The 12,654-nt window shown below is 32.8% G+C and overlaps 1 protein-coding gene across 2 annotated transcripts in view; it reads right to left on the bottom strand.

Moving 5' to 3' along the window:
• The window catches only part of Zbbx (zinc finger B-box domain containing), a 149,493-nt gene that overhangs the window by 59,158 nt on the left and 77,681 nt on the right, over window positions 1–12,654 (bottom strand). For both annotated transcript variants that reach the window (XM_015494322.2, XM_048814366.1), the window contains exons 10-13: window positions 10,326–10,446; window positions 3,600–3,709; window positions 3,138–3,238; window positions 1,691–1,770 (exon numbers count right to left, since the gene is read on the bottom strand). In XM_015494322.2, coding sequence (XP_015349808.1) covers window positions 1,691–1,770; window positions 3,138–3,238; window positions 3,600–3,709; window positions 10,326–10,446 — 412 coding nt within the window. The remainder of the gene's footprint in view (window positions 1–1,690; window positions 1,771–3,137; window positions 3,239–3,599; window positions 3,710–10,325; window positions 10,447–12,654) is intronic.

Raw genomic sequence — 12,654 nt, 5'->3', positions numbered from 1 at the left:
TATGTAAATTTAATATTGTTTTAGCCTTTATTTGGATATATTCTAAACTACCAGGTAACTACTGTTAAGTAGTTAACCGGATCAAATTCAATTTAATTAAAAATTTTTAATTGACATTTCCTGTTTCAAAACATTTTGAAATAATTTGATTTCTTACATTCTGTCTTCTAAAGATAAAGAGTTATCTTTCAAACTCATTGAAATCTGATGAAATCCAGGTTTTATTACTAGATAACCATATTTTGGTATTTATAAGAGTTAAAAAGTAGTAAATGGTATTTAGGTTTTTAATTTTTGATAATGGTTACTATCTATAAACCTAATTATAATTTAAATCGCATTAACTATGACTTGAATAATACACTTAATAATACCTGATGTTTATGTAAGCTCTACATGTACCATCATAAAATTTGCAGATTACAAAAGATTCCCCCCCCCCTTTTTTTGATCCTATTTTATCACTTAGGATCCCTAGGAGGGAGATAAAGTTAAGGTAATTTTATGAGCACCTTCAAACCAAAGCTGTAAAACTACCAAACCATGACCAGGAATCTTCTCCCCCCCTCTAATACTACACACAGGGTCAAAACAAAGACATGTGATAACATATATAAAATAATCAAATTAGAAAGCAGAAATACCATTCATTTCCTTAGCAACAAAGTAATGGACAGAAACCTCTTATCTAGTGACCAGAAAAGTTTTCTCCTGCTAAAAGCATATTTATTTCGAGACATCTGGGTCTATATAGCTGAATAAGGAGCTTTCTGGGGGCAATGTGGGGAAGGGGGGAATTCCTTAGCTATCTAGCAATTGTGAAACACTCTCAGGAATCTTTAAGTTGATCTGAACAAAGAATAGCTATAGGAACTACTAAATAATAACATCATACTAAAGATAATACTTCATAGTAAAAATATGTGAAATCCTAAAGTTTCAACAGCAAAGGGGTAATTCTTTTGAATCTTTTTTTTTAGTTATACATGACAGTGGAATGTATTTAACATATCATATGTAAATAGAGTATAACTTCCAATTCTTGTAGTTGTACATGATGTGGAATTACACTGGTCATATATTCACATATGAACATAGGAAAGTTATGTCTGATTCAGTCTACTATCAACAGCAAAGGGAATTAAGGGTAATTTTTAACATTATTAATGAACAAAAGAAGATATTACTTTTCATTTGGAAGTGATAAAATTCTACAAAACAATTACTAAACCATTATACTTTATTAATTTATCATATTTTAAAGGCTTGTAGGAAATAGTCTACAGTATGGGAATTCTTTTAGACTCAATATAATACTTTACCTAACTTTTATTTAGTATTCATAACACAATAAAATAAAGAAATCCAAAGAGTATCTTTGGAGAAAAGACTGTCTTACTTGAATTATATCAGGCTTGGTCTGATTTTGAATGATAACAATTCCTGAATTCAGAAAAATCTATTAAATAGTCCACATGTTAGGCAAGAGTGCAAACTCAACCCTTCAGACACTTTTCTACTGCTGAATGTTGATAAATATTAGCATTATTGTATACAAATTTAAACATGGCTTCAGGAAAATTAACATTTATGTCATGTTTTATCACCACACATTTCTCATCTAAAAAGATAGATTATTGTGTGTGTTTGGTTTTTAATAAGCACCCAAAGCAAATTATAGAGATCTTACCTTGGTTGACTGTCTGAATTAGCTAACTCAACTTTGTAAGGCACAATGTCTCCTGGTTCTTCAAGTTCCTCTCCATAAGTCTTATTAAATAATAATATTAATACAATATTAGTATGTTCAGTAATTTTATTTACACATTAGTCAGCTAAGTACAGGTTATATTTGGAGTATTGTTACTCTACAAATTATATACTTAACCCTCTAATTATATCCTGTATCTTGTGAATTTTAGGACTAAACAAATTTAAATGTTTTTGTTTTGTTGTTGTTATTTTGGGTACCAGGGATTGAACTCGGGAACACTCGACCACTGAGCCACATCTCCAGCCCTTTTTTATATTTTATTTAGAAACAGGGTCTTACTGAGTTGCTTAGCACCTTGCTTTTTGCTGAGGCTGACTTTGAACTCATGATCCTCCTGCCTCAGCCTCCCAAGCCTCTGAGATTATAGTCATGCACCAACAAGCCGCCTCAACTGTTTTTTGTTAAGCTCATTTGAAGTGTCATTCACTTCAACCAACAATAACAACTATTTTTTTATTATGCAACTAGCAACTTCTAAGTAGATTAGTGGCTAAGAGGTTTTTAGTTTTCTGACTGGCATGTCATAAGCTTATTGTGTACACCAACAATTTAGTAAATAGTATGTGTGTGCGTGTGTGTGTGTGTGTGTGTGTGTGTGTGTGTTTTTACAATATCTTAAACTTAGTCTGAGGAGAAATTAAAATAGTGCTAGGCAGGAAAGAAAATAATTTAAAAAATAAAACACAAAACTCTCATCCCACTGCCTAAAGAAGAAAGCAGTATTTAAAGAGGTAATGTTTCTTCATTCTATTCATTCATTTTCTGTGCCAAACATAGCAAGAAAATATGAAGAACAAGTGGTATACTCAGCTTCTGGATAACCAGAGATGCCATCACGTTCTAAACCTTCAGTCAGGAGCTATAGCTTTGACTAGCACTGGCTGTATTTGATTCTACTGGTGCATTCCTGAGGTTGTATGCAAGTTGTTATTATGATAAGCCCCTTAAAATTGAAAATAACTTTAAATGACTCTTTAGAAACTACATTTGAACTTAAATTTGGTTAAATACATGCCATGTAACAAAACTGATCTTTGTTTAAATGTCTAATAAACATAAAGAATTAAGCTAACCAAACACCAAACTCCATTATGTAAATTAACATAGTGAAATATTTTCTCACTTCCCATTCTGCAGCCTTAAAAAAAAAGAAAGAAATGGCAATGCCAATTTAGCTCACAAAATAACTTTCTACATTGAAAACTATTCTGTTTCATTTTTATCAGCAAGATTAAATTCAAACACGTGTAAACTTCTTTATAAACTCTGCTATAAAAGAAATTTTTTAAAATAATAATGTTAGTTTAACTTTATGCTGTGGATTTTGTTTGTTAAGGAATGTGAATGATCATTATGCACTTACATCATCCAACTCTATTATCTTTAGAGAGGATTCAGCTCTCTCTAGGTTTTCTTCTTCCACTGGCAAAAAAAAAGTTGAGTGTTGTACTTCATTCTCTTCAACTAGAAAATAAGATTCGTAAATAATATTATCAAAGAATATATCTCATATGATAATCTCTTTTTTGAAATAATATTATCAACAATAAAAATACTAGACACACAAAGGCATAAATCCTTTCAATTTTCCTAGCTTATGTGAAACAATATTTTCTCAGCATTCAATATTTAAACATACTATTTAAATGACACCAAAGTATATCCAGAGAATGGGAAGAAGACAATGTGTGATTTTGATCTGGAGAGCAAAGGTTACATATACATGACACCTCAAAGAGAACCCAAAGCAGATACTATAATTAATGCTCACTGTATGTAAAGTTAAATAATAACTTTTAAAAGATCTCATTGAGGCTGAACTGACCATCATCGCAATCTTCATCATTTTCATTCCGAGAGCACTCTGCTTCACTAGAGGTTCCACATGGATGTAGGATTGTATCCGGAAGTGTGTTTTGCTGGTCTTGTGGAGTTCTACAAACAAAAAAGATGTCACTGAAAGATTAAAATGCATCAGTGAAAACATCCCCAGACAAGATGATGACTTTTTTGTCACATGAGTATACAACCATAATGACAAAACCAGAATGGTAATAACCTTTAGTTCATAACCTTTAATTCACAGAAGAAAATTAAGACTGTGTAGCAAAATCTTAACTTTGTAAGTTGAAAGGACACCACACAAGATTTTTAAATTGCATATCCCACTGTTGTTGTTTTTTTGTTCATGATGAAAATTAAAGTTATTATGGAAGTCAGTATTTTCTCAAGAGCCACATGGAGTCCATGAAACATATCATGCTCTTTACAAAGTTAATTTACAAGTATATGTTTTATCTCACAACCTTGGCATTATGTTGATGAGTTCTGAGCAAACAAGAGGGCATTTGTCTAAATTCCCACCACACCTGTAGGCTCCTGTGATACAAATGTGAGGTGCTCTAGCTGTGGCATCTATTACCTAATTAACAACAAGGATTGATGCAGCCCATACCAAATGAATGGAAACGAGGCACAGAAGTCTCAGAGGTCAGGAGTATGGATTCTTTTCTGGAGGATATTCCTAGGTTACTGAGTGAGAGGTCATTTTTTAGCCAAGAATATGAATAGCCAAATAGCACTTTCAGATGATGCAAGTTCATGGGGACCCCATGGAAAAGGAAGGACCAAACCAATGATAATTAGTACCAATACCAAACTTAAAATATACCAGTCTCTGTTCTGATTTTGACACATTAAATTTTAGTAGGTATTATATTAAATAAACACTTGTATTATCTTTATTTCACAGATGATGAAATCAAGACAAATATGGTGATCCCACTGTTCAGAGTTACCCAGGGAGTACATATATATACAGGAGGAATTTGAATGCAAGCAACCTGCTTCCTCATGCCCAAGTTCCTAGCCATATTCATAGCTTTATTGCCTCTTTTTTCAACTTGCAGAGGCACTAAAATTTTTATAATCTTTTGGTAGTCTATGTTTACATGTATTTTCTAATATATGTAATATACCTATAAGATAAATACAAAATATTTATGTTAACTCAGCTTTGTGTTTTAACAGATTCTGTGAGGGTGACGTCTCTTACATTCGTACTAAAGAGTATATAGTAAAGTTAAAGTGGCTTCTGATCCCCAGAAACTGCTCTCTAGTTTGATATTAGTCTACTGAACTAATAACTCATCATACATACACAAAAATATACTGTTATCCTGATACTTTCTCATGAAGTGAAAACTTCTCTAATTCTGAATAACGACCTAAATCAAGGATTTATAGAAACTTATGATGGATTAGAGCTGAATGGGTCATATAAATTTATTTTGAACTCAATATTTTACAAATGAGAAAACTTGGATCATGGAAATTTAAGTGATTTGTTGCTGAACAAACAACTAGACAGCCAGAGAAGTAAGTCTGAATTCTCAATATTCAGACCATACCGATAATGCATTTTTAAGAAAGTCAGGCCATATAAAGTATGAAATATCCTTCAGAATAGAACTCACCTCACCATATTTTCCAATTTTAAAATTTAGTAAATATTTACTGAGCATTGACCAATTCAGTTAGGTAAACATTTGGGGATCCATTAAGACTGTTTATATCAGAATGACTGGCCAGGGACCTTTTTTTGGTAATGCTGAGTCTCATACCCTCTCTTAAAGACACTGCTTTTTTAGATTCTAGGGCTGGGTCCTAGAATCAGTAGTAAAAACCAAAAATTCTGCACTCTTTCATGAAGGTTTTACAGATTTGAAAATCTATAAGAAACACAAATGGTTATCCTGTTATCACAAATGGTTGTGTTTCTTTCTGTTTTAAGTCTGTGTAATATTCCTGTGTGTGTGTGCTATTTTCCTTATTCATTCACCATGATGGACACTTGAGTTTTATCCATATCTTGGAGGATAGTAGGATAAGTGAATAAGCCCAGAATTGGAAAGACTAATACTATACCTCACTTATATTTTGTTAAAAGAAAAACTGGGATCAATTAAATTTAACAAAGTTAACTTAAGCAAGAAAAAATGTTTATATAACCAGGAAGCATTCTAGATCAAAGATGGTTCAGAATGTACCTTCTATCACATTCTGGTGGAAGTATAACCCTGTTATACTTACAGCCAGAGAAGAAAAAGTGACCTTCAGAAACACCCTGATTAGCTATAGTTAGCATTTACCTGATATGGTAATATTTGGGCAGCTTTCATTCTCTGATTGACTGAGACAGTCACTTTTGTGTAAGAGTACATTTTTAGGGTACTGTTAGTTTACTCATCAAGCTAGTGTACAGTTCACTATGTACAATAGCTGGTTTAAGATGAATTTATTTCAGTTCGGCAATGTGGAATCTCAAAAAGTGTAATCATAAAAGCAAAGAGTGGAATGGTGGTTACCAGGGGTGGAGATTTGGGAGACCTGGGGAGACCTGGATCAAAGCATACAAAGTTTCCATTACACAGGATAAGAAAGTTCTGAAGATCTAATACAAACCATAATGAGTATAGTTAATAGTAGATTTTAGGTATTCTCAGCACCCACACAAAAATGATAACTATGTTGAGTGACAAGTATGCTAATTAGCTTGATTGTACAGTGTGTACATATGCCAAAATATCATGGTGTACACTTTAAATATTAACTTTTACTTGCTAATTATACTTCACTAAAACTGAGAAGGGGGATATCTATCATCATGCATGTATTATTTGGATATAAAATTCAAAATTATGCTATTATCCAGGTCAGAAAAGAAATATGAAAACAAAATGCAACAGAACATGTATTTACAAGCCTATTATAAAACATGACAATAGGTAAAAGTAAAGTTGAAACCATGGTTATTGCTATAAAAATGGGAAACTTCTGAAACACATCATCAAAAATGCCCTGTAAACTTGTGAATTCCACATGGACCGCTTACACTGACATCCATAACTAATACCTAAGGCATTTGCTCAAGAATCAATTGGTGTGGTGACATGCACTTATAATCAGTCCCAGCTACTCAGAAGGTTGAGGCTAGAGATGCTCTTGAGCTCAGGCATTTGAGACCAGTCTGAACACCATGGTAACAACCCAGATCAAAACAACAACAACAACAACAAGTGAATAACTAAGACCCCAATGGATAGGCTGAATAGGTTCACTAAATGTGCTTTTTTGCTAAGGAAAATGGCCAACATTCAATACTCAGTATATGATATGCCTATGATTAAGGATTTCCATATGTGTCTAAGAAAAAAATAATTGGTCATTTAATAATAAAATTTTGCTTTATTTATTTCATAAAAAAATTCAATATGACCTGATATTACAAGGTAACTACAAAAAAAATAGGTCACTTTGAAATTACTTCTTAGTATTATACTAATTGCTAATCCGGACTATTGAGTATCACATCTGAATAGCTGCTGTGAATATCACACTTGAAAATGGTAAAGACAGCCTGAACATTATACATTATAACATAACTAGGAATAACTAGAATAGTAAATGAATAGATTTAAAAATCTAGCATACAAACCATAACAAGATCAACTACATATCTTAAAATGGTAACCAAAAGAAAACTGAAAATACCAGATGCTGGAAAAAATTGGGGGCAACTGCAACTCTTATACATTTCTATATGAAATGTGAATTACCATTCACATTAGAAAAGTTTACTAGTTTCTCACAAAGATAAATAGGTACTTAACATAGAATCCAGTCATCCCAGTCTCAGGTGTTTATCCAGGGAATTAAAAATATATACCCACAAAAATGTGTATACATATTTATTGAAAAATCTAGTCATAATTACCCCAAACTGGAAGCCAGCAAGTGTTCTTTAACACATGAATAGATAAATTCTGCTAAATCACAATGATGTACAACTACTCCACAATGGAAAGGAACGAACATTGATTTACACAAGAACATAAATGAATTTTAAATGCATTTTACTAAATGAGGTTCACAAAGGTGACATAGTATATGATTTCATTTATATGACCTTTGGAAAAATATAAATTTGTAAGAATGGAAAACAGACCAATGATTGGCAAAGATTGAAGATGAAGGAACTTTGACTCAAAGGAAGAGCATATTGTAATTTGGGAGACGATGGTCTTGCTCAGTTCATTGTTTTAGTAGGCACCTGACTCTATGCATTGATTTAAAAAAAAAATAGTACTATACACTCTAAATTTAATGTATCCAAATTTTAAAAGTCAATCAGAATATTGGCAGACCCAAGGAAAGGCATAAACACCCAAAAGGTGGTAGGAAAGAAATGAGTTTAAGTACTGCTGGGAAACAGCATCCTAATGGACAATGCAGGCTAAAGATGAAAAGCATTCTTCACAAGACTGCATTCAGTAAATTTGTTTCTCACAGTGATATCAACAATTTTGAGTAATAAATTAATTTACATTACACATAATTAAAGCCAGGTTTCTCATTGTAGGTAAAAGGAATTTCAAGTAAGTGAAGGAAAAATGATAAATGAACTATGCAATGCTGATTTGAAGTCAGTGGTAGAAGGGTGTGAAGTCAGTCTAGTTTAATAGATATCCAAATAGACAGGTACAGAGATTAATTTAGATGTGTGTGTGTACTTTATTAGTGTGTCCTAGCTTGGAAAGGCCTTTCTCAGAGAAGGTCTAGAATTTGTGACACCTGAGCAGTAATGAGCCCAGAGTCCAGGTCTTGGTTTCTGAACCCATTCTCCAATAAAAGGAATGACAGTTCTTTGGATAAGTGGCTCCTGGGCTATGACAGGAAAATCAAGTGCCAGAAAAAGAAAGAGATACTCAAATCAAATTAACCAAGAACAAACAAGAAAGAATGAGGTCATGTCTAAAGGATAGAGGAATAGACTTGAGAGAACCCTTAATGTCCAAAGTAGAAATAATTGGAGTCACAAAATAAATAATAACTGTATTAGATATAAATCTACAAAACAAGTACCATGACTAGAACTCCTATGGAGAACATTCTGTGAAACAAATGGCAAGTACTCTTCAAATGAATCAAGGTCACAAAAGACAGGGAACACTGGGAAAGACGGGAAGCATAGAGTTGATCAGCACACCTCTGCTGCATTCTAGAGAGGATATGCATAAGAGGATATGACAGAAAGTAAAATGTAAGCACTGTGATTGGATACGAGAGCAGGATCAGTGAAGATAAGAATAAAAAACAAATAAAATCTATACTGTACTCAATTATATTGCACCAATGTTTATTTATTCATTTTGATAAATTCACATGGTTATGTAAGATGTGTTACCATTAAGGAAGTTAAATGAAAGATAGCTAAGATGTACTATATACTTCATCTGTATGTCTTAATTCAAAATTAAAAGAGGAAACATCTGCAACATTAGAAAGAATTAAAGGGTAAGTGTGTTACAAATATCACTCTATTAATGGAAGACTAATTTAAGTCTGCAAAAATACAAAATAGGGCTGAGGTATGTGACTCAGTGGTTGAGTGTCCCTAAATTCAGTTCCCAGTATAGAAAGAGAGAGAGAGAGAGAGAGAGAGAGAGAGAGAGAGAGGAGAGAGAGAGAGAAAGAAAGAAAGAAAGAAAGAAAGAAAGAAAGAAAGAAAGAAAGAAAGAAAGAAAGAAAGGAAGGAAGGAAGGTAACAAAACTAGCTGGAGATAGATTATGACTCACTAGGAAATATAACAGGCAGAATATTCCAAATACAGGCAACTGTGTTTGAAGGTGAAGCATGGAGTTGATCAGCACACCTCTGCTGCATTCTAGAGAGCTCCTCCATCACCTTGCTCCTCAAAATGTGGCCTAGATACAGACGTCATCCAAATCAGCATCATTTGGGAGCAAGCAGAAATTCAGAAGTGCAGAATCTCAGGCCCCACCTTCAGACCTACTAAAGAAGAATTTCTATTTTCTCACCGTGTCTGGGCAATTGGTACGAACAATGAAGTGTGAATAGCTCTGTTCTAGGGAAAATGACCTTACAACCTTTAAATGAACCTCCAAAATCTGACGATCTTTATATGATGGCAAAATTACAAGTGACTATAACATGCACTCATTCATCATTTTGGTTTAACATTTTAATAGTTTAATTTTTAAACAATTTATGAAATGGTGTATTTGAAAATAGTCTTTGAATTAAATGCCTTTGGTTAATATTAATAAAATTATAGAATTAAAGTCCAAATAACTTAATAGCGTACTCTGAAAAGAGCTTCAGATATTTATGCTAATGTTAAAAAAAAAACCTAACAGCAACATCTTTTCAAAGTAATCTTGTACTTACTGCACTACTTATTATTATTGCTATTATTCTTAAACTCTATGCTGTATTTGTGCCTTTTTCACAAATATGCATTTCCATTTCTCAAGGCAAATTCTAAATAAAAAATTCATTATATACATACATATAATTAGAATTTTTATTGGAACAGTAGAAACTTCATTGTGATCTAATATTATTTTAAAATTATTTATGCAAATATAAAACATACATATAAAATTGCTACAGAAAGACATGTAACAAGCAAGAAACATAAATAACCTTTGTATATCTTAATAGCAATATTAAAAATTTAGAAAATACCTCCTGTGCTTTTTGAGCCATAATTTTTCCATATAGGATAGACTATCTTCTTTAAATTCAATATTAAGTGGTTCTCTCCAAATTTTTAGAGTAGTTTGTACTTCACATTCTTCCAATGAATCTACAAAAATAAAAGCAATGTGCATAATTAATGCAACCAAATTTATAAATCACTATATCTTTCCCTCTTTTAGGATGCAAATTCATCATTTTTAGTCTAATCTGCTTTGATATTTATCTACATAGTCAATAGTTTAAGGCATGTGGTGTGAAAGTGTTAAACATTGATGATTTAAAAAATGACTGTACAGACCATTTTCTTCAATAATCCCTTAAAATGAAAGAATCTTGATCACAAGACTTTTAAAAGAAACTAACTCTTTAAAATGAGGCAGATAAACACAGATACATTGTACATTCTACACACACTAAATGTATTATAGTCACTGTCAATAATATTTACACATTATGAGAAATAGGAAATAAATAATTCACAACGACATCTGGAGGAGACAACCGTCCTCGTGAATTTATTCTACACAGTAATTTACTTTCAGATGCTTAACTTATTTCTGAAGTAGTACTAAACCAAAAATTACTATTCAGAGCTTTTGAAAACTGAAGAAGTTTTCTGGGGATGAAAATGGTGTAGAAGTCCAAGATTACTGGTCTCTCCATCCTCCTGGAGATTGCCTCTCTCCAGGCTTGAATGTTATATGGGGTAAAACGTAGGAAGAGAAGAAAGGGACATAGTAAGATGGAAGAAAATATATTTCTAAATATATTTCTTCTAAAACTAGAAGGTAGTCCCAATCTCATACTATAGATTATAATGATTAGTTTCCAGAAATAGCCAAATGCCAGCAATAGAAATAGAGCAAAAGAATGTAAGCTACCCAAATTCTACTTTTTTTCCCCAAGGAGTACAGCAGTGTTAAAGAAACCCATGAAGGAAGTTCTGAAAAACACCAATCAGAATCCATCAAACTTAAAGAGCAAGAGTTAAGAAGAATATGAGCCAGTCAGGGGAAAGGAGATGCCTCACTGTGAGGCCCCGTTTCCATGGTAAAGCAAAAGGATTTTTGGCCTGAGAGCTGAAAGAAAAAGAAAGCAAGACAGAGAGGTGGGGAGTGAAAGAAGAAAGAAAGGGAGGGAATAAGCTTTTGAAATGAAATCGAGCTAGAAATCAATAACACAAAAACTTGGATATTTAAAGCTCACTACTAAGTTGAATAGCGAAGGAACACATAAAAAGATGCACAGTGTCATCTATAGTGAGAGCTACACAAATGAAGCATACAATATTGTCTCTATCAGATTGGCAAAAATGTTTTAACCCAGCAACTTCCCATGTTGTTGATAATGGAAAGTGATCAAAACATTTCAGGTGGGAGCACAATACTTTGCAAAATAATTCAGCTTTAGGTGTAGCAAAGTGGCGGGCATGCACAGTGATGGCCCCATTATTTTCCTCCCAGGGATGGACATCCCTAGATGTCTGTGAAGAGAAGAACTGTGCAAGAAAATTCATAACAGCACCATTTGTCCTGGAAAAAAACAGGAAAAGTCCCAAATAATCATCAACATTCAAACAGGAAACAGCACTGTATATTCATGTCATGGTACACACTAAAGCAGTGAAAATGAAAGAAATACAACTATGCACATCGTCATGGTAGATAATCTCAGTAGCACAAGATTGAGTGAAATAAGAAAATCAAAAGAACACTTACACCATAATTCCTTTTACCTAATGTTCAAAGATAGGCAAGATTAACATATTTGTAATTAACTTCTGGGGAGTGAAAGCAATCAGAAATCACAAAACTCATGTTAGTGATGACATTAGAAAAGAAGGAAGAGGAGGGGAAAGAAAAGGGTAGTCCAGGGGAATGATCATGGTTTTTTAAGCTAGTGGAAGATTCACAGGCAGTTACAATTTTTTGTTCATCAACTATAAATTTTATGTAGGCTCTTTTTTATCTATTTGATATATAAAGCCTATCATGAGAAGAAAAACATCTACATATACACACAACACATAAGAGTTTATCATCAATCACATATACATAATAATCTGGGGCCAAAAAAATATATTGACCAATATGATTCTACAACCTGTACTCTCAGAAAAATGAGAAATTATATCCCATCTGATTCAGATATGTCAAGGTCATTGTACTGTCATGTGTAACTAACAGATAAAAAATAATACAAAAAAATATTGTGTCAAAACAAGCCCTCATCTTGATTTCTCCACAGAAATCATACTGCTGATCTCATTTCCTTAGAGAAGGCATTATCCTTCACTGGTTTTTCTAACACATAC

This window comes from Marmota marmota, unplaced genomic scaffold (genome assembly GCF_001458135.2).
Source record: "Marmota marmota marmota unplaced genomic scaffold, marMar, whole genome shotgun sequence".
Taxonomy (NCBI): Eukaryota; Metazoa; Chordata; class Mammalia; order Rodentia; family Sciuridae; genus Marmota; species Marmota marmota.
The sequence above is the reverse complement of the archived record's forward strand: the minus strand, read 5'-3'. Positions and strand labels throughout refer to the sequence as shown.